This window comes from Pseudopipra pipra, chromosome 1 (genome assembly GCF_036250125.1).
Source record: "Pseudopipra pipra isolate bDixPip1 chromosome 1, bDixPip1.hap1, whole genome shotgun sequence".
Lineage (NCBI taxonomy): Eukaryota > Metazoa > Chordata > Aves > Passeriformes > Pipridae > Pseudopipra > Pseudopipra pipra.
The window spans coordinates 129,334,961-129,361,912 of record NC_087549.1 but is presented as its reverse complement, the minus strand read 5'-3'; the positions used below and the strand labels follow the sequence as shown (position 1 = coordinate 129,361,912).

At 37.7% G+C, this 26,952-nt stretch overlaps 1 protein-coding gene across 4 annotated transcripts in view; it reads left to right on the top strand.

Annotated features, from left to right (window-relative positions):
* Positions 1-26,952, top strand: part of NXPH1 (neurexophilin 1) — a 143,807-nt gene that overhangs the window by 7,263 nt on the left and 109,592 nt on the right. Inside the window, exon 1 of one of the 4 annotated variants that reach the window (XM_064676507.1) lies at positions 198-245. The exons of the other annotated variants lie outside the window; for them this stretch is intronic. Within the exon in view, the coding sequence (XP_064532577.1) occupies positions 213-245 (33 nt within the window). The 5' untranslated portion in view covers positions 198-212. Of the gene's footprint in view, positions 1-197; positions 246-26,952 lie in introns of those variants that run through there. 4 annotated transcript variants of the gene reach the window in all.

Sequence of the window (26,952 nt, the reverse complement as noted above, 5' to 3'; positions counted from 1 at the left end):
CACAATCCATCTTGCTGGGCTTGTTTGTGATAGATTCAATCAGCTTTCTTCTATCACTTCCCCATTCTCTTTCAATTTTTAAATTGAAGCAGAGAGAGAGAGAGAGACGGTATTGAAGTACAACCAGGAGGTTCTCAGTACTCTGCTGCAGGACGGGGACATGGGCACCTTCACGTGTGGGGCTGCAGTCCTTGCAGGCAGCATTATTGAGGATGCAGAAAGAGCTTGTCCTTATCACAAATCGGGTTAGTTTGGGTTACTATTTTCCTGCTCATCGCTGGCTCCGTGTTTAAAGCCTTCTTCATTGCACGATTAATCCATGTGATTTTTGTTTGTTCATTTATTTATTTTAAGTGTGGGTTTCCCCCCTCTGTTGGAGATGTTGAGTGTTTCCAGCGGGTGCGAGCACTGCGGGGAGAGCGGGCAGGCGCTGGCAGTCGGACTAGGGGAGGGCTCACTTTGGGGTGTCCCGCTCCCCCCCGGCCAGGGCTGGCGTTGCCCCTCCGGCCGCCCCGGCAGTGCCGTGCAGGACCCTGGAGAACGCGCGGGGCGGGGGCAGCACCGCGGACAGCGCCCGGCCCCGCACCGACCCGGGGACGACGCCGGCCCCTGGAAAATACTCTCTCATAGGCGCCTCGTCCCGGGGTAGTCAATGTTTCGGGCCGCTGCTGCTTAGACCTCACCCGCAACAGGCTCTGACCTTGGGCTTTGTCAGCCGTTTTCCTGAAGGAAGAAGTAGACAGGTGGACCAGCAAATTGATGTTGCTGCTGACTTGCTTTCTCTCAGTGGTGTAGCAGTTGCTTTGTTTTCTGGGGAAAAACTGATCAGAGGGGCAATACGTGAGTATGGAGTGGAACAGGGATGACAGAATGAATCTGGGGATCAGGAAGGCTGTTCTAGGATGCCCAGGTTTGTCTCATTCTATCCTAGGACCACAGCATCCTCTCCTTTTGGAGAGAGATCAGAGATACTCGAGACCATTGGAGCAAAAAATGAGCTGTGAGACATGGTTGACACCAAAACAAGAGAACAGGGAGTGATTAATTAATAATGACATTTTCTATCCCATGAGTAATGGCAGGAGTGACTCTCAGACACAGCTGATGTCCTTTTTGGGTTAGTGGCACTCTGAGGCATCTGTGAGGGGCAGCCAGATCTTGCTGTCTACACTTGGTTGTGTCCTGGCAGACAGTGCTCAGGGTATGTCCCAGCTCTCTCCTTGCTTTCACGAGGAGATAATTGCGGGCAAGAGCCTCCATCCCTGTAAATCCCCACTCACTATCGACAAAGCTGTCTTCTAGAGCTCTGCTGCCTGAAAAGCACTTGTCAATGAAACAGTGACTTTTGGCAAGGCAGGTATAAGTGAATGACTGATGGAGAGTCCTTCAATAAAGGAATGTGATGGGAATTGACTGGGTTGGGAAGAAAAACAGCCCACAATTCCCACCAACCCTCCAGACAAAACCATAAGCCATTTATTCCTGATCCATATTCTCCCATGAATATCAATAGCGATTGTGATGCTTTTGCTAGATGTGAACACTCTCCAGTCTCTTTTGATTACACCATTTCCCCATGTGTGGTGTCTTGAAACGGTATTGTCTGCTGCAGAGATATTGCTTTTATCTTCCAAATGCCACCCTCATTAATGTCAATGTCTCATCGTCCAGCTAGTGACAAATGTCTCAGGGACGTTCATCTGCCTTGCACACTGCGCCATCTCTCCAGGTACCCTGTGCCTTTTCCTCTCCAAGGAAAGGTTTAGTAATATTTTATTTAGTAATATTTACTTCCTTGCCCCCTGCATCTGTTGAAAAAAGGTTTGTGCACTAGTTGATCTCTATCCTATCCTTTCACAAGTTAGTGCCTTGGAGTATCACCTCTCCTGTTAATATGTTTGATTACTTCGATGATGACAGGTTGACAAGTGCATGGAAAGTTAATCTGCTTTTTCTACATCTGCAGGTTTTTGATGGGGGAGAAATTAGGCTTACCAAATGATTATGATACTAGTGCCCTGTTTTCCTGTGATTTCATTTTCTAATCTAGAATTGCAAAAAACTAAAGGACAAAGAGCTTGTCTGCTTCTTTGGATGTGTAGCTTGGTTGTTTCTTGTTGTATACACTTGTGAATGCTCTTTTTTTTCTCTGATCTTTTGAAAAACTGATAAGAAAATATGTTTACATTATTTCTTTGTATGTTTCCTTAAAATTTTAGTGATAGCTGTACAGCAGACTTTTAGCAGCAGAGCTGACAGCCAAAATAATACTAGGAAAACAGTGATCTAATGGCCTTAGTTCTTTGAAAGACTTGTAACTAAAATTTTTATATATGTGTGTATATATATATATATATGATATATTAAATTATATTATTTATTTAGAAAGAAAATTAGAAAATCATGTAACTCTAACCAAGACAGTATCCTCAGTTGAAAAACAACAGATGCTACTTACCTTCCTTGTTAGAACATGCTTTGATCTGAAAATCCCTGAACTCAGTGGTGATTTCTAACAATTCTGGTAGTTTTGGATCTGACCCTATGAGTATAGTGCTTCTACCTGATGTTGCATGCATATGTCAGAAATAACAGACTAGTATGTTTTATTATCCTCTTCCCTCTTTCCTCTGCCCCATGTCAGCCTTGCATTATGTGTGAGTTAACTCTCAGCAGGCACGATATTTCCTGCACTTGTTTTGGAGGTGCATATGAGCTACTGGGAAAAAGTAAAAAGAAGAGACATTCTAGGCATACATTGAGTGCACTATTGAAAAACAAAGACTATTCCACGGCAGATCCTATGGCCTGATTCTGCATTGTAATACAGGATAGGATTCCTATGCAAATCAATGATTTGTTTACTTTTTCGAGGAAGACGGATTCTGTCTCCTGTTGAAGATTAAGTAGGTCATTTCTATTACCGAGAATTGCTTGTCACTATTCAGATGCCACTTCAAATTGAAAGTGTAATTGGCAGCTCTTAAAAATTTTTAGCTAATGGAATTTCTGTTATGGGTTCTTCAGACCACCTGTACCATAATATTTATCTGCACAGTCATTTTTATAAGCTATTCTTGATTGAACTTTAGAAAAACAATTCTTCTGCTAGGGTATTTTGTCAAGAAATGTTGTCATAGGCCTTCAGGTATAAAAAACTGCTTATATAAAATTAATGGACTGCTTTTTATATTTACAATCTCATCCGTAGCATTTGCGGTCTTGCAAAAGAAGGTATTGACTTAAAATAAGAATATTAAAACTGTATCCTCACTCTTGTTGCACTGTCAGTAGCAGTATTGTAAAATATTGGTGTGTTTAAAATCAGAATGTTAGTCTGTAATTTGACTCTAATTTAGAGTAATTTCTGCTTTCACTTACTGCAACTGCTTTGTATTACAATCAGAGATTTTTCTTAATGTTTATGTGGGAAATGCTTTGCACCTTGAGAGGATTTTGTAAGCAATATTGATAAGTAAAACATAGCAATAATACTGTAGCTTTGTGAAGCACAACTGACAAGTGAATAGGTCTTTAAAGAGAAGGAAAATAAGAAAGACTACAGAGATATGGCATAAAAGATGTGCATAATAAATAGTACATGAAAACCTTCACCACTAAAAAAGATGGGCTCCATCCTGCTACCTTTATCTGCAATGAGTATTACCTTAACAAGGTCCACATTTTATATTCCTACTTGTTTCTCCTCCCTGCTTCCACAAACCACCACATTTGCTTACTGGCTTCCTTGGAGTAGGTGGCAGTGTAGTACATGTTGCAAACAGAGGGGAGAGAGATTAGGACCCTTGAGCAATACTATTTTTAATATCTGAGTTAAAACTTCAGTATTTTGAGTAGTTACTTGCACAAAGGGTAACCATTACTTCACAGAATCCTTTCTGTGAGTGGTCACTCAGAGTGAGTAAGGAATGACATTTTCTGGTCCTTCATAAGACTGTGGTCTGTGTGAATCATCTTCCATATCTTCAGCTTCTCTCTGTGCTGACTCAAGCAGGGGTACCCCTTGCTATGTACCTCCTTCCTCTGTGAGAGGTCTGCTACCTCTGCTAGCCCTAGTCATTGCAATAAGGTGCTATCCCAGTGAATTATAAATATATCAGAATACATTTTGTGTTTGCATCTTAAAGGCACAGAATATTTACTATCTAGAGCAGACTGTGAGTCTTGGAAAAGTTATTGTGTGGATTAGCAGATTGTAATGATATGGTTCAGTCTTCCAGCATAATGCAATCCAAGTGAATATGGAAATATGTGACTAAGTACGCTAGGGGAGGTGCCAGTGCTGCTTTTGTTCTCCACAATTTATAGAATATCCTGAAATTGTGGTGTTGTAGCAGACACTTCAGAGTAGAGGCCAATGGTTTGTAGCTGCTTTTTAGAAGCAAAACACAAGCTTAACTGAAGTTGGGAGACTCACTCACTTTTCAGTGCTTTACTGAACTAGGAGAAAGTGAACGCAGTATTTTTTTGGCATTTTTTATTTTAGGATATAAAACTTTCTTCTTCCATGACAGAAAAAAACCCACATCTATGCCTTTAAAAATGTTACAAAGTAATATTTTTGCCAAGAACCTGCTGAATTTATCTCTAGGCTACTTAGGATCCATTACAGTATTGTTTCTATAACCAAGCACTACTTACTATCCCTTATTCTAAAAAATTATTATTATCCAATTACTATTGGATAATAATTACTGAATAATTAAAAATCCAATAATTATTGGATAATAACTATTTTTTATTAACTCTGAATTTTTAAATAATGATTTGTGACTCATTCTGACTACTGATCCAAGTTCTGAAGAAACAGTTTGCGAAATATCTTTATTTTTTGAAATGAAAGTAAAGTTAGGCTTTTCAAATAGATAATTCATGCATTCTGTTTTTTTTTTTTTTCTGTAAGTGTATTTTTAAAGCATTCAGACAGCATCACTTACTGTTTTCTAGAATTACAAAGAAATGGAAATGGTGGCATACCTCAGAAGCCATGTGTGGCCTGTATGTGGTATTGTATTTGTGCTGTAAATTTGAAGTCTAACTGCACTATTGATGTACATTTTTTGCAGACCACTGCAGATACTTTTTTTTTCTTTCAGAAGAAAAATGTATCAGAATAATGACCATGTAAGGCAAAATATATATCCTTATTTATTCTTCCACAGGAAACTAGCATGTTGATTCAACACCATTCAGGCTCATGAGAACTTTGCCATTGATTTCTCTGGTTATAAAATGGGGTCTTTAGCTTGATAAATATTTCCATTTTTATAAGGTGGTTGGGAATGATATTTCATTAAATTTTAGCTCGATTTGCTTTGTGTGAGCTGGCTGTTCACAGCTAGCACAGAAAAGAAGTAGTAAGCACGTGTAATAAATGTGAAAGAATATATATGTATGGCTATGTGGTATTCATAGCTTTTGGTCAGAGTAACTTAGTTTTCTGTGAAGTCAAAAAGAGCTGAGCAGGCTCTATATGTTTTTATTTCTAGTGTGTCTTTCATTGTTGTATGCTCTAGTAAATTTACCCAGAATGATGTCATCCTGTCTTTGGTCTGCCGTGAGATCCTTCCTGTAGAACTGAGCCCTTTTGTTCTCTGACAGAATGACTCCATGGCTACAGTACTCCTCCACCTAGAGTAATAATGGCATGGTTTGTCCTTAAACTTTTGTATTTTGCTTCATCCAAGCAGCACAGTGTTAGTCATCTACATCTGGCACAAAAATGAACCTGTGCTGCCAGCTGTCACAGGTGGATGATTTGCTTTAGCTCAACAGGTGGAGCTGTGACTTCGTTAGCCTGTTGATTCAGGCTAAAATTCCGCTAGCTGGGCAGGTCCCTGACTCAATTTTGCTCGTGTATTTTACATCCTTTAAATTTGTACCTACATTTCCATTGCTTGTGGAAAGTTTTTAACCTCCTGATCTGTAAAACACTTCAGGTAATGAGAGGCACATGTGACTATGTATTCAACAGGAGTAGTTGTTAATTTGTGGGAATGTGATGCTTCTAGGGGGCTCCTTTGGGAGTTTTTTTACCTCAGCTTTTCTTATTAATGGAGAAATTTGATGGAGTCTAAGACAGTATTTCCACTTAGCCCTCTTTGAGTATGGTCCACCTTGCATGGTTGATATTTTGTGCCCTGACTTGTTGTTAGCATCTCAAATACTGTAGAAATGTTTGGAATAATTCTCTCTTCAGCATGTGTAGATAAGACTAGTTCCAGTGGACATATGTTAATAATATTTATAAAAATAACAAACTCATTGCTCATACATCCTGTAATTCTCATTTCATGGACTACTGTTGCCATGTTGCCCATGTTCCTTTTTCCTTGATTTGACTGTAGCTGATCATGTGGTAGTTGGAGCAGGATGAAGGTGGTTAGATGAAGGATCATTCTGTGTTGGGAAAACATATCAGAATAACAGGCGAGTGGCTTGAAATGAGTTGGGATAATAACATGAGGATTCACTTATAAAAGTTCCCACTCCTCAGAAGCTTTCTATTCTCCTGTATTCTTATCCTTTTATATTCATTTTTCAACATACACCTATGTAAACCTGTTTTGTCTGATAAAGGTTTAGAGAAAGATTGTTTCCCTGTGGATTTGTGCATCCTTTGGTAAGTCAGTGCTTCAAATATAATACTATATGTTCACTAATCATGTCAGAGGTGTTCCTGACACTAAACTTAGAGTGGCAAAGTCAATTAGGGGATATAAGACAACACTAACTAAAGATTTAAAGTTACAACATCTCCAGTAAAGAAATAATCATTGTGATTAGATGAAGCAAAGAGCTTCCAAACAGAATCCAGACTAAAATATGCTGAAAATATTCACTGACTGCTTAGGGGGAAAAAAAAAGCAGAAATCAAAATGGGAGAGGCTTTTTAATGAACAGAAGTGTAGGGTAAATTAATCAAATAAATTGTTTGCTATTAAAAATGTGCCCAGCTACAGTCAGATTCCAATAAATATGCCCAGTGGGGATGGAAAATCTAGACAACTGAAATTACATTGATTAATTTATCTCAGTTTCCAATGCCTTCTGAGTATGTATTTAGGAAACAAAAGCTGTCATAAAGATAGACTGGCAGAAAATGGACTCAACTATCTCTTTTTTTTTAATCAAGATATTGCTCTTTGACAATGGAAGTAATTTCAAGTTACTTAAGGATGTAAAATGTATCACTGCTTAGGCAGAGAATTCTTAGCAGAAATGTCAGCATAAAAGTGACCTCCAATGGTTACAAAATATACTTGAGACTGTGCTCTTGTTTATTTTCATGATAAACAAACATGATATGGGAGCTATCATTTTTAAAAGTCACATGATTTGACCTACTTAGTACCTAAGCAATGGTACTAAATGGTCACCTCTGCTTTTGTTAGAGGACTCGTTGGGAATGGTAGGGAATGCATGCTGTTACCTCTCACACTCAAAGAAACAGGAGGTTCATTTTTAATGGAATACTGTTGCTTCTAAAATATGAATGAGTCACTGTAGTTGCATAGAAATAAGTACAGTAATCAAAAGGCAATCCCAACACAAATCCCTTCTTAGAAATCAAAACCAAATCTCAAAGAAAACAGAATCTGAATAAAGAGTCATCCTGTCCCAATTGCTTAGCTTTGATGTCTGTTTCTACAACAGTCTCTCTCCTCTGAGCCTGGACCTCTATTTCATTCTTGACTCCTTAAAAATTGTTTACATCTTGCATTGTTGGCATCTGAGTCAATGTTACCCACAAACTCTAGTTCAGTCATAGGCTTGGTTCAAGGCTGAACTCTTCATCTAGGGATCATTTTTCTCATACAGTATTACTGCTACTGAACACAGCAAAAAACCATTGCAAATGTCCAACGAGATGACTGTGCAGAAAGTTTCTCTTACATGAAACATTCTTTATTTTTCATCTGTGTTGTCTGGTATCATAGCTTCTACCTTTAATTATTTAACTACTTTATATTCAATTACTTCATAATTACTTCACATCAGCTATGCACTCTGTCTTTCTTTAGTGTGGTAATTTCAGTTCATGGCAGTCAGAATATATTCCTTGGACATTTTTCAGTGTGCATATCCTCACTGTACGGTACTTTTTCCATGGGTGATATAAGTCAGGCCTGATCCTCCCAGGATCAGCTGTCAGCCGCAGTCACACTTTCAAGCATCTTATTAGTCAGTTGTAAGAAACTAACAACACACAGCTAAGCTCTGCTGGCAGATAAATGACTGCACCTCACATTCAGCTATTACTTACAATAGAATTAGTATCAGCTGTGATAGCTAGACTTCTGGGTTATTTTTTAATTTAAATTCCATCATTTCATCCTAAAATACCATAACTTCTCTATTATTGATTCTCTTGACTCACATAGATACATGAAAGGGAAAAAAAAAGGGTTGTGCTGGCCACCGAGAAGCACTTCTATCTGGGTGTAACACACTAGACTTACAAAAGATTTTATAGGGTCACAGGACTTTTTCAATGTCCATTTTCTTTGTCTCTTATTCGTATTTTTCTCATCAGCCCAGTGACTGAAGCCTCTGTCAGTCATTTAAGAGATTAAATTTCTTCTCTTCCTCAGGAAATATGAACCCAAACCTCACTATTCAGACGTAATTGCTTTAACGACCACCTGGTGGAATAGTCTGAGGAATTTTCTTGCTTTTGCTTGTTCATTTTATTCTGCTTGGTTTAATACAGTCAGGGACTCCCTTACTCAGGAAACAGGATCTCATTGTAGGTACGTTCTGAGATATTTGTTTATTTAGTCTTTCTTGCTCTTTGGCCTTCTGTGTTTGTGTTCATTCACAGTGGAAGCCCTTCAAATTTTTAGAGCCCTATATCAGAAAAAAGCTTTATTCTGATGTGTAAGAAATTCCTGAACCAGAAAGTTGAAATTATGTTGCCTTGTCAATTCTATCCATTGCAATTCTATTCATCAGTAACAGTAAAAAAAAGTACCTAGTTCTAGGAGCAGTTATGCTTCAGAAATGTCAGAAAGTGTTTAAGTTATTTCTTTTCTTACTTTGATTGCTTTGTTTGGGCAGTTTAGTAGCTTCTGCGAATTATGTTCTCAGGAAACTTTTGCCAGCAGAAATATGTGAGCAGCTAATTCCAGATTATGAATTTTAACAGGTCCCTTGGACAAACAGAGCAAGCACTTCATAGTAGTAATTATAGGCAACTTCTGGATCTAGCCTGGAGGATCTTCCAAGGTTGCTAGCACTAAGTACAAGCAGTCTTTGATTTCCTGGTTTTAATCTGTTTGCTAAACCTCCATTATCTTCACAGTTACATCCAAGTCCAATTCTTGTCTTGCATTTTAAAAAACCCTGTCAGCCTGTCATAGCACAGTTAACTAATTACTTCTAGAAAATTGTTTATGTGCCCAAGATCCTGAAAGCTTTATTTTTTTTTTTTTAATTTTCCTGAAGAGCAATACTCAGGTTTAGCTGTGGATGCATATCATTAGCTTGAAACCAGTTACCAATTTCAGGACCACTACCCTCAGTCTCCATCCATCATTTTTAAGCTTATAATTTGCTTTGTTTAATTATTTGTATCTATCATCCATGCATAAAGATCTGTAACAAGCTACTGCATGCTATCTTTATGTCTAACCTCCTCGTCATTCTCAGAGCACCGGTAAGAACTGTTGGGAAAAATATAGGAGAAGTTGGCTCCAGCATCTTATTTTATTGGTCTGGGACATCCAGAGCAAGGACTGAAGGGATGTTCTAGCTTGGTGTATTCAGCATTATAGGCTGAAGAAAGCAAACTCTGTTTTGCAGAGCTGAAACATGAATAGGTTATTCCACGAAAACAGTTCTGAGTATTAAAGCATGTGAAGAATATTAATGATTTTTGGCTGTAGAAGCTGAGATGATTCTGGGAAGTAGTTAAGATGTGAGATTAAAAACACCCAGCAAACTAGACCGGTTTTGAATTGGCATTGCAGTAATCAGAGAAATTATATACCTGATAAAAAGGTCATGCTCTACCACATTTCAAAGGTTTTTCTTTCTTCAAAAATGCAACATTAGGACTTCTCAAAGAACTGTTTTTTTTTTCCCTTCAAAGCAAGGTATATTTTCCTGTAATCTTGTTCTCTAAACCACTTTATGTTAAACTTTCCACAAAGACTAAACAAATATTCGGGTAGATACCTTGCAGGGAAAATTATAAGCAAACTTATAAGCAACTGAAAAAAGGTTTTGTTATAGAAAGTGTCAGGCTGCCTTAATCATAGGCATTGTTACCAGAACCATCTGTAATTTATAGACTATGTATCCTCCTAGGTGCTCTGTATGACAGTACTCTCCAAAATGGTGTTATCTTGTAAATAACTATTGAGCTTTTTTCTTTTAATGTTGTACTTTGGAGAAGCTGGAAGTGTTAAACAGAATGGTGAGAAGAATGCAGTTCTTATTATTTATAATTTCTTTATAACATTGCCTACTGTGTCTACAACTTTTAGTAATAACTTTTTCATGATGAGGTTCTTAGAAAGTGTAGAGGGAATACTAGGATGTAATGGATAGATCTTATTTTTTTTAAAATTTTTTTTACATTAAAAATGGCCATTTCTTATGCATAGGGTCATTTGATATGCACAGAAGGAAAATGCTGTTCTTTAAGTGTTTAAATGTGCAGATTGTATCAAATTATACATAGCTTTAATTATTTTCTAAATATATGGTTCTAGAAGTATAGATATTATTGTACTGTTGGTCAAGGAGAGTGTGATACATTTCTTTTTGAATAAGATTTTTTCACCCTGCCATCTCTTTATGGTTAGACCTTTTTAATCTGTAGAGCTGAAACATGTAGCTTGTTATAGTAGCTCAAATATAATTAGTGATCAGTTTGTGCAGAAACAGCTAAGGGACAAAAGAAACAGTCTCTCATTACTTCTTATTTCTCCATCTTAAAATTAGGAGATTTTTCAATTGGTAAATGAAAATAGTTCACCAGCATCATCAGATTTGGGTGAAATGTGCTGGTAACAGGTTTAAGAAAGTCTTGCTTCATTTCTGACTATATGTGACCTTGGGAGAGCTTAGTTATGCCTTGAGACAAACAAATTTAATGTTTCATTTTGTAGTGGTACCATCTTTCACATTTATGTGGATTTAAAAATGTAAATAAAATTGTTTTCTGTCAATGGGAAATGTGAAGGTCACAGTCATATTCACCACGAGAATTCAAACTGCCATTTGACCCATCATTGGTTCAGTAGATAAGAATGCATTTTATTCCCTTCCAGTAATCTAATTTGTAAGCACTTTATAGCCCAACATTTTGTGCCTAGTTGCTAAAAAGTAAGAAATCAGCTCTTTATTGCAGATTTATTTACAGAATGACTGTGTATCAAATGAGAAGGTTTTTAGAATGCCAGGGCATCTTGTATTATAGTCTTGTAACAATGGCGAGATTGAGTACTGTAAAAGACAGGAGGAATGACTAGCAGAAGAGTTCAAGGCCTCTCTGATACTTTTACTTTTAACTTCTATGTTCTTATCTCACACAATTCTCTCACAGATCATCTTTGTGGCAGCTTTGGCATAAACTCTTTTCTCCTAAAATTGAAAGCAAATAAAAGCCACTGTGCCTGCTGTTTAGAGGTGGAGATGGATAAAAACACTTTTAATTTAGATGTTTGTTTTTTTTTTTTTTTTTTTCTAGTTTTGACAATACAAGACCTGGGAATCAGTGTGAGGTTTCTCTGTCACAATGCAGAGTACCCAAGTGCCCACAGATTTCTCTCTGGATATCTTGAACATTTTTTCGCCAGAGCTGCAGCCAATATTAGGTCCGGATGGCTCCCCTGATCTGGCCTCCCCTGATCTGGCCATATGTGACTGCACATACCTTCTGCTGTTGCTTCCTTTCTTGGCTAGCAGACAAATTGTTCTGAAAGTGTGTAAACTGCTAAGCTTTGAAACAGAAACAAACCCTTAAATGTTTAATGCTGGCACAAGACTTTTCCACATGCAACTAATTCTGCATTTGCTCAGTACAAAAAATAGATTTTCTTTTCTCTGGAATGTAAACAATATCTTATTCTTAAATATTTATATGCTGCATTATTTACACCTTCACTAGAGATCTGATGTTGGCCATAGGTAGAGTCAGGACACTAGATTAGGTGAACAGATTTGGCAGTTACTTTGCTTCTGTATCCCACGGAACACACTGAATACATTACCACGAGATTACCTCAACCTATTTGAGGATAACTGGTAAAAGCTAACCACTGTTAGACTCTACAAACACTTTATGGCAGTAGAATTATGATGGAACACACTTCCCAGACTCCCCCGAGATATCCATGGCTCTCTAAAAAGATCTGACTTGTAGTATTAAGCAAAGACATTGTGGACTACATTTTTACAAAATTATTCTTAGTCTTTTGTGGTGGGATTTCATATAACTTTTATATTAGGAACAGAAGGAGTTGTCACTGTGACTGGTACTGGGGAACTCAGTACTTCTCATGAAGTAGATGTCTGTAAAGAGCTGTTGTAAAGAACATACTTGGGGCTCTTTCTTAAAACACAAGTGCATAGCCAGATGCAGATAACTTATGTGCTTGGCTAGCCTGTCTTTTGAGCTAGGGGAGCAGGAAGTATCCCTTATCCTGAACATACATAGTTGAGATAAGAATGAAAGTATTTGAGCAAAGAAGTACTGCCTCTTAGGTGGACTATAAGCATGGGTGTAGCTGTGCACAAATGTAAATGGTTTCAGCTTGGAAATCACTCATATAGAGACAAAGAAATGCTCTGTATTCGACCACACAAATACACTGTTGGTGAATTCTGTCCTGAGCCTCAGCATAAATGAACAAGATGAATATTGTAACTGAGACACAGGAGTAAAGATCCATCTTCCAAAATTGTCTCATTTTCCCTCCTGTAGGCTACTTTTCTTGATCTTTGCTTACAAAGGTATTTCTCGGCTCAGTAAGGGATATGAGGACAGTGTTCATTTGTAGTAAATAAAGTGTTCAGTAAAGATTTCACAGTAAATCTCAGCTTGAAGGAAGATATGTGAAAACAAGCCTGTGAGTCTAAAGGAAACGGTTCTTGTGTTTATTAACCAAGAAGGAATATTTTTCAGAATGGATGTGTTTAAAAGAGATCTCTGGTAAAGCTCAATGAGATCTAAGAAATGTGTTGACTATAATCAAGATTACTACATGGTTTGCAGAAGTAAAGCTTGGGGGTTTTCTTGTTTTTTTTTCCTTTTACCTTTTTATGCCAACGCTTTGAGGAAACGTACAAGGAGGAGAGAGCCCGAAGGGTTATAAAATGTACTCTCAACATATTCTAAAAAGCAGTAAATATGTGAAGCAAAGTATAGTATTTGCCTATAGTATTTGCTAAACATAGTCTGATCTAAAGCCCATTGATGAGATGACTGGACATTTTTCCCCAACACCTCTAGGCAAGTTTAACAAGTTTTCCACAAAAAAGATTTCAGAGTTTGTAAAAAGTACAACACCCCCCCCCCCGCAAACATTTCCCCCCAAAAAAAACCCTCACAACAAACAGATAAATCAGAAGTGCAGGGGAGTAAAAGACACTACCCATCTTGATCTAGTTTTAGAACCAGCTCCAAACAGCTACGTGACTTATCTGAGTGACTAACCACAAGAATACTGGTGATGAAGTTGGAGATGCAAAGCAGTTCCCTGCAAGTCATGCTAACCATACACACTCACCATCAACAGTAATGCTGGATACTCAGTGGGACATCATACTACAGCTGCAATGTCTCTGTGTAAGCCAATTGTCCTGTCATAAACAAGGACAATCATATATAACTCAAAACACTTCAGTTAAGAACAATTAATAGTATGATAACTCAACACATTTAATCTTTAACTGAAGTTGCAGACCTTAAAAAAATAAAACAGAGAGGCAGAAATAGCATAATATATTGATTTGGCAGTAATTGATTAAAAAAAAAATCAAAGAAACACTCCATGAATCCTGCTCTCATTATGCCATCTCAGATTGATGTTTTGGGATATTATGTGCTTTTGTATCTAACTCATCTGTAATAAAAGGCCAAGAGAAGAGAAATATTACTCAGAAAAGCATTTAAAAACACACAAAAAAAATCCAATGTCTTAGAAAGCTATTCATATGTCATTGCCAATGAGAGAGGCCTAGTAAAACATGGTGAACAGTCCCCCTTTTTGGTATTAGCAGAGCTGTGCCATAATATTTAGATGCCAAAATGTTTTGCTGTGTTTGACCTAAGATGAATAGCTAGGCTGAGTTCCCTGCAAGTCTTTTCACATTACTTATGTTCTTTACATATTATTTTGAAGATAATAACAGATAAACCAAAGGATCTTTGCCTATGTTCCATTGCACTGTTGTAAATAGAGCCAGGCAGAGTTTTAGTGTTAATTTTTCACTGCTGTGATGAAGAGAAATTACTTGATGTCACTTTTTTTTCTGATATGGAAACCCTGTTAGTGCCATCCAAGTAAAACACCAAAGTATATGCTGAATTCTGAACATGCAATACAGGTGAGACTTTTAAACATTTGCTTCCATCCTCTGCTGGATTAAGGCATATGTACTGTAAGACCATCTCTGAGTACTGTAAAAATGGATTTAAGGCTAAATTCCTGTACTACCAGTGAATTAATATGGAAATATCCAAATTTTCTGTCTGAAAGATGACATCATAATACAGTAGTGTAATTCTGCCTCATTATTCTCCACTGTGAATTAAAATCTAAACACCTGAGCAGTGCCAAAGTTCACATGACAAACCACTGCCTGAATTGCATACAACTCTTGAGACAACAGGCTGAGGGTTTAAACTACAGAAGTAGAACTAACAAAGATAACTGTTTATTATTTTATATTGTGTCTTACATCTTTGTTACCTAACTTACTGATGGGTATCTGATTGATGAGGGATAATGATGATTTTTTACACCACAGAAGCTGAGGATTTTTGTGATTTAGCAAGGCCCACAGAAGATTTTGGTGCTATCCAAAGCAAGGTTTAAGTACGATAAATGAAGGGTGAGGGGTTTTCTTTCTATCTAGTCTTCACTTATTGTGGATACTGAGAAATAATTCAGCCCTCAGATGCTTGGAAGTAAATACTTATCTGGTTTCAGTAAAACCAGCTGCAATACAGTTTTAATGCTAAGCCTATCGTAAATTTTAAGCTATTGAAACAAGAGAGAAAATGGTGCAATGAACTCGTATTGGGTCTGGCTGAGATGGAGTTAATTTCTCCATAGCAGCTCTCACAGTGCTGGTGATTTGCATTGGTAGCTAGAAAGGTGTTGATAACACACCAGTGTTTTAGTTACTGCTGGGCAGTGCTGGCACAGCATGAGCACTGTCTCTCCAACATTCCACTCATTGTTAGGCTGGGGTTGGGCAAGATTCCGTGAGCTAGAGGTAGCTAGAAGTAGCTAGAGGTAGGCAGATGCTCCCCTTGAAAGGGGACACAACTATGCCAACCGAACCAAATTAACCAAAGGAATATTCCATACCATATGATGTCAGTTAAGATATAAAAGCTAAGGAAAGGAAGAGGAAGGGGGAGGGGGCATTCGTTATTTACAATGTTTGCCTTCCAGAGCAACCAGAATGTGTGCTAAAGCCCTGCTTTTTGGGAAGTAGCAGAATACCACTTACTAATGGGAAGTAGAGAACAAACCTATTTTTTTCTCTTCTTTATGTGCATACAAACTTTCACTTTTGCTTTAGTGAACTGCCTTATCTCGACCTATGACTCATTTTCCATCTTATTTTCTCTCACCTGTCCAGCTGGGAAAGGGAGTGATAGAGTATCTTTGGTGGGTGCCTTGCATCCAACCAGTGTCAACTCACTACAGTTACACATCAGTGAAAGTAAGAGGTCTCTTTTATTTGCTTTTTGTTCAGAGTTCTGTTTATCTATTATTTCTCTAATGTAAACTCTGGTCTATATGGCAAAATAACCCTGCTCAGTGCTGGAGAAAGCTGATTGTCCACTACTTAGTAAGAGATTATGAGAAGTGACCTTGGTTACACCATCCAGAGTCTCATCTGAGACTCCTATCTGGTGCAACTAGAGCCTACTCCCTGGTGGATGTGGCTGGGGCTCTTGCTTTAGACAGAAAACGTCTTTCTGCCTTGCATGATTTTTCTGGTGATACTGACCCAAGTGTTGAGAAAAATATAGCCCAGATTTGCCTACCAGGTCTTGCAAACCCTTGACACCTGACATTTACAGTGGCTTTTGGTGATCAGCACAACATGCAGAAAGATGTATGACATTACTTTGACTTCCCACAGTTACCACACAAGTCTGTGGATGTTTCAGCTTGGTCCTGCCTCTGCTTACCTCACGTGTCAACCAGTGGAACAAGTCCTAGCTTTATTTATGCAGGTACCAATGTTGTCCATTGTCAGTCTCTGCCCACGCTCAAGCAATATTCAGTCAGGAGCTCAGCTGCACCTTCATGCTGTGAAGCCTGCCCAACTCCCTCCACATGGTTTCTCTCCTCCCTTCTTAGGGCGTTCAGGAACACATATACAAACTGGTTTAATTTGGTACTGTAGAGGACAGGTGTAGCGAGTGAATACCTTCCAAGTGTGGATATTTGTAGTCTCATATTATTTTGTTTGCTTTAGCATAAATACTCATGCAGAAGACAAAGTGAGAGTGACACCTAGAAAGATACATGACCTATTTGATCTAGTAGCAAGTTTCCCTGGTTATACAGAAATTTCATTGTGATGATGGCTGTCACATCTCTGCTTCTGTGATTATCCTGCTCTCACTTACTGTTACACATTCTCTAAATCAGTATCCTAGGTTATGGTCATTCACCTGGCAGCTGAAGGGACTAAAAAATCAAGATCATAATCTGTGAATGATTACAAGGTGTGCACATATTTGATTTGGCTTTGCTTCTCTCCTGTTTGGGGTTCTGCTCTCTCACCCTCTGTCCCACTTGCTCTTCTTGGGTAACCACCTGTTATTACTCTATGTAGCCATTGTCTGTACTTTGGGACACCTTAGATTTATCCTCTCCTTCATTGCTGTGTGAGGGGGGAGAAACTTAAGCTATCCAAGTGAATCCTAGCAAGTCAAGTGATTGCTATCCTGGGAACAGGCATGTGAGAAAAGGACTCCCCATTAAGGTGTCTCAAGCACAGGGCAAGTCTTGAATGGGCTGAGGTATTGAGTGTTGGAAGAATGTGATGGGTGAGTACAGAGGCTGGTAAGGAAAGCTGTATATATTAAAGAATCTGTTTTCATGTGCTATTTTTTATCAAGAATTTTCTTACTGGAAAGCAGACTGCTTTGTGTTTTTTAATCCAGATTACTGTGCAGGATTTCTTGGACAGGTGGTAACCAATTTTGATTCAGAGATCTGCCAGGGAGAACAGAACATAGACTTCTGTCAGTAAAGATCAATATTTCTTTGGATCAAAATTAACTATAAAGAGGACATATATGTCCACACATGTAAATACATATAAATATATGTGTATAACTGACAATTAACTTGGTCTGCTTTTGTGAAAATCCATACCAGCAGAGAATTCTTAGCATTGCCTGTCTTTGATGGAGCCTTCAGTTTAGACCTCGGACAGCTGAAGTGTGGCTCCTCATCAAATTCCATGTTTGAAAACATTACAGGGTGTGCTAAGGACAGGATCCTTTGTGAAAAGGGCCATATTTGCCTTCCAGATGAACAAAAAACACATAAGAGCTCTCAGGGTGCTGTTCCTTGAAGCAGGCTGTCAGAATTCATTCTTTGTGAAGTGAGCAAAGTGTGGACTGAGGTGAATGAAAGTCTTTTGTTTTGGAAAAGAGTAAAGGTTTTTTGAGGATTAAAAATCATGTGACTTGTTGACATGTAGCTCATCTGCTCTCTATATGACTTGGGAAGAGAACCTTGGCCTTAGCTCTGTTCTCCTCCTGCCTCCCTATCTCTTTATACAAACTAAAGAAAGCTGCATCCACTGTTGTATGCTCTGTCCCATGTGCTGTATTTTTACATCTTGGTGACGTCTGATGACTCGGGATTTTCTCAGTGGGGGAAGACTGCTCCAGTACATCACACCATGAGTTATATTGAGGAAAATGCAGATCACAGTGCCTGCTGGAGTGGTCTGGCCCCAGGTCCTTGGGAAAACGGGTACTTGTTTTGTATGCAGCCCTTTTGGGCTGCCAAATACAATGTGCACATATGCCCAGTGAAAAGCTGATAAAAATCCAGTCTCTGGTCTCCTTTACTTTTTGCTGTAAGTTAATCAAGGGTTGAAACTCAGGCAGGGGCAGTTAAGTTATGTGTCTGGTCTTATAATGCAGTTGTCAAAGACATGGAGAATTCTAGGCAGGGCCTTGTGGGAGGACAGCTGAAGGCCTGAGGGTGTGTCAGGACATGTGTAGTGTGAGCTCATACAGCGTGGTCAGAAATGGGGATAGCTGCCTACAGGGCTGTAGTATGGGTTCCTCTTGGTGGTAGAAACCTAAGTGAATGATGTAAATGGCATCACGATGTTCAGTTCTAACACCTGATTTTTGTATGGCATGACAGCCAGGGTGCCACTACGGAATATGATAGTAATGCAATAAAAGTAATTCATTTGCATGTAGTCCCATTGGCTGGAGAAGTTTAATGCCCACTGGAAAGTGCATCTCATTATACTCCTTTTAACAGAAACCACGTGAATACACTAACCCTTCTCTGTGAAATATTTCTGTGGTTTTTGCTCAGGATTTGGACTTTGGTTCATGGAAATCCAATTGATTAGATAATAAAAAATAACCACAAAACCCCTGTTTTAAAATAAACATCATTTCACAATGCCTCTACTTTAAGCAAAGCTTGTATTTCACATTTCTACCTTTTGCAAGGTTGAAAGAGCACCATCTCACTCTTTTGAAAGTCAAAGGGAGATTGCTGCTAGGCAGTAAGCATGATAGATGCATAATTTGCAGTTACATCCATTTTTTATCTGATTTACTCTACTATTTAAAAAGTAAATGAACTGGGAGATCAGAACTACAAAGAAACTAACACACCAGTCTAGGGTAAAGCTTTATCTGCCTACCAGGCTGCCATGGCTCACAATAAAGTGAATCTTCTCTTCGTATGCAAACTATTGTAAAAATCTGGAAGTCTTTGTAGGCCAAGCATTACAGGGATACAGGTATTGCCGGGCAGAAATCTTAATTTCAATCATATGCAAGACCTACAATGTTAACATTCATAAGGAGTTTATGAATAGGAATTAAGAGGAAATTACCTACTTTTTATCAATAGTCACTATTTCCTCCGTCTGCTGAGAGGCTTGGAGGAGAATAGTTGGTGTCTATTATTCAAATGTCAAGTTATTTCTTTTGTAGACTTTTGGAGTGCATATGCTGTGTTACAGCACAAAGAATGCACATCCTCTGTGCAAAGCGAACACAGCGTCTATTGTAGTTTTTAATACTACTATTATGTAGAGTATGGAATAAAAATAACCAGCATTCTTGGCTTTCTTCACATAGAAGGATTGCTCAGCTGTCCCTGGTCCTGTGAAGAAGGAGCAGGGAGTGAAGTGCAGAGAGATTTATAGGAATCCTATGACTGCCTAGCCATAAACGCTGGCTAATCTATAATGGAAAAAGGAGAGGATGGGTTCACTTGTCCCCTGCAATGATCACTGAGACAAGTTGGTAGCTAGGACTTATTTGCCTTTAGTAGTCATTTTAGAAGGGTACAAAACATGTGTAGAGCAACTGATGATTTACGTCAGTGGAAAGGAAAGGAGGTTTTTAGGACGACAATGAGGACATGTTTTTTTTGAAGTAGAGGTAACCGTTGGTTTTCTGGACTTTAAATTGCCTGAGGTGAGGCACGGGGTGGTGTTTTCCAGAAAAAAGTATATTGTGACTCGAGGAAATCTCTGAGACACAAATGGTTAGGTGCTGGAAGGATATTCTGGGGAAGTGTTATTACAGACTTGCCTTGTTCTTGTACTCTTCACCAAGCACCTTTTGTTTGGTGGTGTTGAAAACAGACCTTTGGTCTCACCTGCCTGCTTTGACTCATGTGCTTATAGAAGTGGTCATGAACTTGCCTCACTTAGTATTAGTTTCCTCTGAATGGTGGAGGTAGGAAAATAAATGGTTTTTCTGTGCCACATCCTGAGATGGAATGCAGCTACTGAGTCTTCTCATGCCTGAATCCATCCCTTGAAGCAGAAAAAAGCATCTGAGCTGCCGCAAGCTAAGTGTAATCAACTCTTTGCAGACAATTCTCTTTTCTGCAGCTAAAATATGCTCATGCAGGTGGATAATCTAATGTAATTTGACTATATTTTCCAACTTAAAGGGAACAGGTGTGTTATCTAAGAAACATCTGCCTCTACTCCTGAGATTAAATATTCTGACTTAGCTGATAGAAAATAAAGTTGGCAAACTCTAAAAAAAATTAACATTTTTCTGTGATGATCTTGAACTTGAGATTGGCCACCTGAAAAATGAGAAGCTCATTGGGGCTTAATTTTAATCTAACTTGTTCTTTTACTCTTCTGTCAGCTTCCTTTCATTAAAAATATTTATTAAATATGTATTGCTGAATATTCACTGACACAAAGTTTTGTACTTTTTTTCACGCTGTTTCTAGTTCTAATATGATATGTTGTTCATCTAGCAAATCTGTATGGTATTTACAGTCTCTTTGGGTTTCTAAAATCACTGTGGGTATTCTTAAATGCACAAAATTCCTTTAAATTTCTTTTTTCATAAGATAGTGACTATTTCAAAGCTTAAACTGAAGTTTCAGCCAACTTGGTCTATGTAGAAGTTTCAGTGTAATTGTACACATGACTCTTTCCATTTTCATGTTCAGAAGATGACATATCATAGAGGAAAAGACACAAAATAGAAAATGTGTGTATGTAAAAAAATAATTCAAATTATTTTATTCCATACAGTGTGTTACAGCTTTATTTGAAATGTGTTTTTAGCTACATTAAAATAGATGGATCTATTTCTACTGTTTCACACCACTGTTGACTTATCCATTTGTTGGCTGGAACAATGATTAGAAAAACATCAGTATTACATTTACTTTGTGTGAGCGTAAATGACTATATGAAGCCCAGAATGATAAATCGAGGTCAGTGCTTATCTTGCAAATAGAAGACTAAGGAACAGTGATTGTTCCTTAGTGATTGAGCCTAAAATGAGATTCTTCAGTCTGTGTTTAAACAATTCAAGTTTTAAGAGGTGGTGAAAATCCAGTATCTTCTGTTTTCTACAATAGGTACTTATGACTGTTTTGTGCTTTTGAAATGAAAATCATGTATCTAAGTACCTTTTAAAATCTAGGACTCTCTAGAGATGTCTAAATTTATACTTTATTTTGGTATTTTAGTACTTCTTGCAAACAAAAGTAGCCCTAGAGTCTACTTCTTTATTTTAAAAAGAAAAAAAAAAGCTTGCTTTTCCTAGTATGGAATTCTAAATGCAACATATATTTGCATTTCTATGCATTTATAGATCTCTACTGGAAATGGTGTTGAAAATAATAAAGAAAAGGATTACAACCACTGTAAAAGTGAACAGAATAACATATTTGGATGTGATTATTTTTGCAGTATGAGCGTTTTGTGAACATAAGTATAAGTTGTAACTATTTGATCCATTTTTACTTCCTTCACTTCTACTTATTAAAGGAAATTTTAAAAACATGAGGAGTGTATGTGTAAAACACTTAAGACTTTATATCAGGACATGTTGAGTAATTACAATATGCACCGGACTATAGAGATGAAAACAGAACTATATTAATATATGTGGGAAACTGATGCAAATAAATTTACTTCATGTTGAACAATTTCTAAATTTTCAGTGTTGGTTCCCTCAATAAATGTTGCTCCCCTTTCATTGTCCCAGGTGAAGAACCTGAAGTGGAAAAGTCTTTTCTCCTCCCTCTCTCTCCCTCTCTCTCTGTCTTTCTATATGTAAGTGAAAAGGTATAAGAAGTGAAATATTGACTTTTAAAACGCATACAAATTATATTTTCACAAATTAAAGCAAAAACACTTAATGAAAATTATTGAAGATGTGACAAACTTATTTATACTCCATTAATTTAACTCAGTTAAATTAGGGAGAATCACAGATCTTGAGGAATAAGATAGAGAATTACTCGGATTGTTCAATAGTGTAAGTACGTCTTTATTACCAGTGACAAGAAATCACAGTTCTGGTATTTTCACAGTGTGTTGGAAACAGCTGTGAATTCTGGGGCCAATTCTAGCCATTTCTTGCTGTTCATAGTGACATGGAGACTGATCCTCATTGTAGCAGTGGGAAGGGACATGGAGAGGGAGGTGTAATTTCACAAGATCAAGTGGTTTTTGAATAGGATTGTTTATAGTGAGGAAGAGCTCTGGAAGAGAAGAGCAAGAGATTTTTACTTGAATTTGTGGCTTCAACTGTACATTCCAGACACCTTCAGTGAATGTGACAGACTATTTTGAAGAGTGTATTATGGCGGGCATTGAATCAGAGACCTTCCTTTCACATACCTTTGTGCTGATATGATTGCTGAACAAACCGATATAAAGATATGACAAGGAGGAGAAGAAAATATATGCAGCAAAGGACAAAACTATTCAGTGAACAAGAGGAAATGGTCTGAAATGTTCATGGAAGTGTATGTCATGATTCCTTACTTGTATAGTCTGTATCAAATCTGTGAAACCTAAGAATTACTCCCTGGCTTCTGGATTTGTGTGCATGACCTGGCCATTTCCCAACACATTTTCTTTTTTCTTTTTTTTTGCCAGTTTTTTTTTCCTTTCCATTCCTATGCTTTCCCTTTCCTAGAAGAAAGGGCACGTGAACTTTGGGGGAACTTCAATCAGCTTTGGGTAGGTCCTCAACTGACTAGTTGTGGACAGGGGTCTATATGCTTCATCCCAGAGTGCATTAATAGCAGTCTGTGTATAGTGTGTATAGTCTTTGGGAGGAAGCCCTTGCTTTTCACCTGTGTCACTGGGATGAACAGCACAACTTCGAGAGAAAAGGGAGGTTGTTTCAGAGAAATCCTAATCTCCTGTAGCTTTGGAGGTTCAAGTTCCTTTGACTTCTCTGTTCATCTCAATAAGGTCCCCAAAAGCCATTGTTTAGTTGTTTAGTTTAGGGATGACCTTTTATCCTGGTCTCTATCCCATGCATTTCCTTCATGTAGGCTATGAGGATAATCAAGGTGCTTTCCTTTGTGTTTCTGGAAGTTCCCCATTTTAAATAGTTGCTGCAGGAGAAGGCTGTGTTGTCTTTAGGCTTGCTTTGCACTGATGGAGTGGTGAGTGCTGCTCAAGTACAACTAAGTATTGAGGCCATATGCTGACTGTCAGACATGATTATTTTTCAGAACTATTCTCACAGAAGTGAGCCCTTTGATCATATCCCAAAGGCAAGAGCAAGAGGTTCTCTCTGGTCATATTAATGTCATGCTGGTTTTCATTTATTTTTCAATGGAGTTTTCTCCTTACTATGGTGAAAATCCTCATAAATAAATCATGGAGCATTAAACGACTCAGTATGCACTTGCTATCAAAAGTATTTGCCTTTTAATTTAAGAATGCTTTAAAACTTATTTTAGATGACTCTGTGCTGGTACTATGTCAAGTGTTTGATGTTGAACAATTGTGGCATTTCTGCTGGTTGCTTGCCTCTGCTGAGGAGCTGCCTGAAACAACACTTTCCTGGAAAATTAATTTCCATAAGGAAGGTTGCTTTCCCACTAATACCTTGTTTTAGGTCATATTGTAACTTCTCAGTAGATCAGAGGGGAAGAACTCATACTTTAGCTACCAGAAGTGCTGTTGACACAAAGATAGATGATTTCTAATACTGTAAAACCCCCATGAATGAGAAGTTTCCACTTCAGAAGTTTGTCTTCTGACAGATAAAGAAGGAAAATACTTCCATCAGGTAAAATATGGTATCATATTTAACATTAACACATGTTCTGTGATCACCCCAAGGTCAATGTCACTAGCAATTTTGTATTAAGATTATGAATTGATGAGTAATATATACCCAGTTAGCATGCTTTCTTCATGTCAGATCTGGAATTATGAGAGAACTCTCCCTCTACTAACACAGAGTCTTTTCTCTTCTTGGTAGAGAAAAGAGAAATATATAGTCTGAAGGTAGTCATGAATAAATAATATACCTATGCAACTGCTGAGCGAAGTAAAGTCTTGGAGTCTGTATTTTGAAAAAGCTGCCAGCAAGTTAGTTGAAACGAGTTCAAAATCTATATGCAAATAAAGTAGTGTGTTGTGACTGTCTACCTAGCACTGGATAACTGCAGCTGGATGAAATGTTTCCCATGTAATTTAGATGCATGTGTCACCAAGAAGACTTCGAGAAGATGATGAGACACTGGGGGGGAGTGATGTGTGTCACAGCAATGTAAGATGGGTCACAGGTGTTGATTTTTTTTCTGCTGAATATGAAACAATCACATCATCAGAAATGCTACTTCCACACGAATATGATCCACCTAATCTAGAGGAAGATTGAACTATTAGTCTTGTAAATATCTGCAAGTACCTGCACATGCAAAAGTGCTATCAAAATCAACAACACAGCATGTCGAAGGTGTATGCTCATGAATTTCTGTGAAATCAAACATGATGGTTAGCATGAGCCTCTTACAGATTAGAAATCAGCAAAACAACGTTTTGCTGTTATTTGTCTTTTTTTTGTCTTCTTTCATTTCACCCATTTTCATTTGGGATTTGACCATTTTTTCTAAGGACTTTTGGCAGTGTTTTGTACTGTTAGGCTAATTTATTTTATTTCTTTCTTTTCCAATCTCAATTTCTTCCTCTAAAACTCTTTCCCAAGACTTTTTCTCCCGGTTTTATTTTTTTTGTACCATTTCTGCCTTCAAGGTTCATTATTGCTCTCTTTTTTTCATAACGTTCCTGTTACACATCTTTTTATTTGTCTTGGTTTCTGTGACTGTTTAACCCTTTTCCTTCTATTTCTTTTACTTCCACTTTCTCAGTCTTATGACATTCTATTTTCTGTGGATTTTGTCCCAGGTTTCGTTGAAGGCGTATGAGAAATTGCAGAAAAACAATGTATAGTAATCACTGACCACAATCAAATACAATTTTTTTGTGAGTCCATTTATTTCAAGAGTACAAGTAATAGATTTCTTACATTGCAGTGATAAAAAAAAGGAATATAGGTAGATATGATCTGGAATTTTTTTCTGTTTAACAAAGTAACTTTTTTGTAATTTACAGAAAGTAATCCATAGAAAGTATAGTAGTTATGCACTAAAATGTCCAATAAATACGATTAGCTTGAGTAAGTTGTTTAGGTTTACAAATTGTGTCAACATAAAAGAGAGTGAAACTTTGTCAAGCTTATGGAAGAATTGCCAATGAAAGCCCTTTAATGAGGTTTGAAATATACATTCTTCTGAATTGCTTTGCTCTCTCACATTTTTTATAAGGCTGGTTAGGTGTGAACTGCATCATTAGTCTTTAAGAAATGGTCAATTACTGGGAACTGCAAATTAGCTCTACCTGTCAGTGCCTCCAAAGGGAAAGCTTTGCTCATCTGCAATATGGGAAACAAGAGGGGAACTGAATGTCATGGGAATCTCTAAATCAACTGTGACAACAAGCAAATCTATCTTCAAAGAAGATCAAGCCAATAGCCCTTCCTGCCAGAGTGAGGAATTTAAAAGGAAAAATGGGCAAGTTCAGAAGCAGCACTGCAGAATAAGACTTCAATATTATTAAGAAGTCTAAGGATATGAACAAGTAGGAAATAGATGAACTAGACAAACTAGAACAGCCTGCCTCACAAACCTAAGCTGAAGCACAGTTTATATTCCTAAACTTATTTTTTTGCCCTTTCACTAACCACTTGCCCAAACATTTTTCTGTTTGCCCTTATCTTTCCTACATTGTTGCAAAGTAGCCCATGCAATAGAGTGGGTCTATCTCACGATTGGTATCTGGAGACAAAGACAAGGAGCACAAGCAAAATCCTACATTATTCTTTGATTTTAGCAACCTAAAATATTCTCGCAACAGAATGTTTTTCTATGGAGCAGGAAATATCAGGAGATTGTCTTCTAGAGTTTTGACTAAAGCAACCAGGCTTGTCCAAGTAATAATATGTGTCTATTTCAGTTGGTGAAGAATTTTTTGAGGGTCCACTGATCCTGTAGGGTAAATCCCCATCAGTCACAATGAAACTTTGGATTTTTGGCTCATGTGCACAAACCTACATTTAGCCACTTAAATTTAGCTGAATATCATCTTCATTATGAAAGATTCTTGTGAACATTTGTTATGTCACTTAATTTTGCCTTTGCTTGTATGAGAGGAATGCTTTTCTTGTTTTGTTACCTTTTGGTGATTTCCTCTGGACAGTAAGGCAAGGTGAACAACTGAGGAAGTTTGTCTTGGGTGTGACCTCACAACGTAATAAGTGATACAATATTTCATGTTCATCTTGCTGTTGAAGCAGGCAAAATCAGATAAGTTCAGTTTTCCAGCTGAAATATACTTAATGTAGTATGACTTAATTAGGTCGACCGAAAAATACTACTTCACGTTTGCTGAGGAACTGACACAGAATAGCAAGATTTTCAGAAAGTCTCATTGTTATTGCAGTTCAAGCATTTTTAAGAATTGGAACCTGGAGGATGTTCAGCTTTTAGTCTGGAATAAATTTTCTCTTAGGAATCCTGAATTTCTGTGCTGGATGGGTGCTGGAGTAATAGAGTGTTTATTTGTTTCCCCATTGAAACCAAGGAACTTTTTCATGACTTTGTCTAAGGAGAAGCTGTTACTTTGTAAAACTCCTCTTATTAGTCAAATATTCAACAAAGA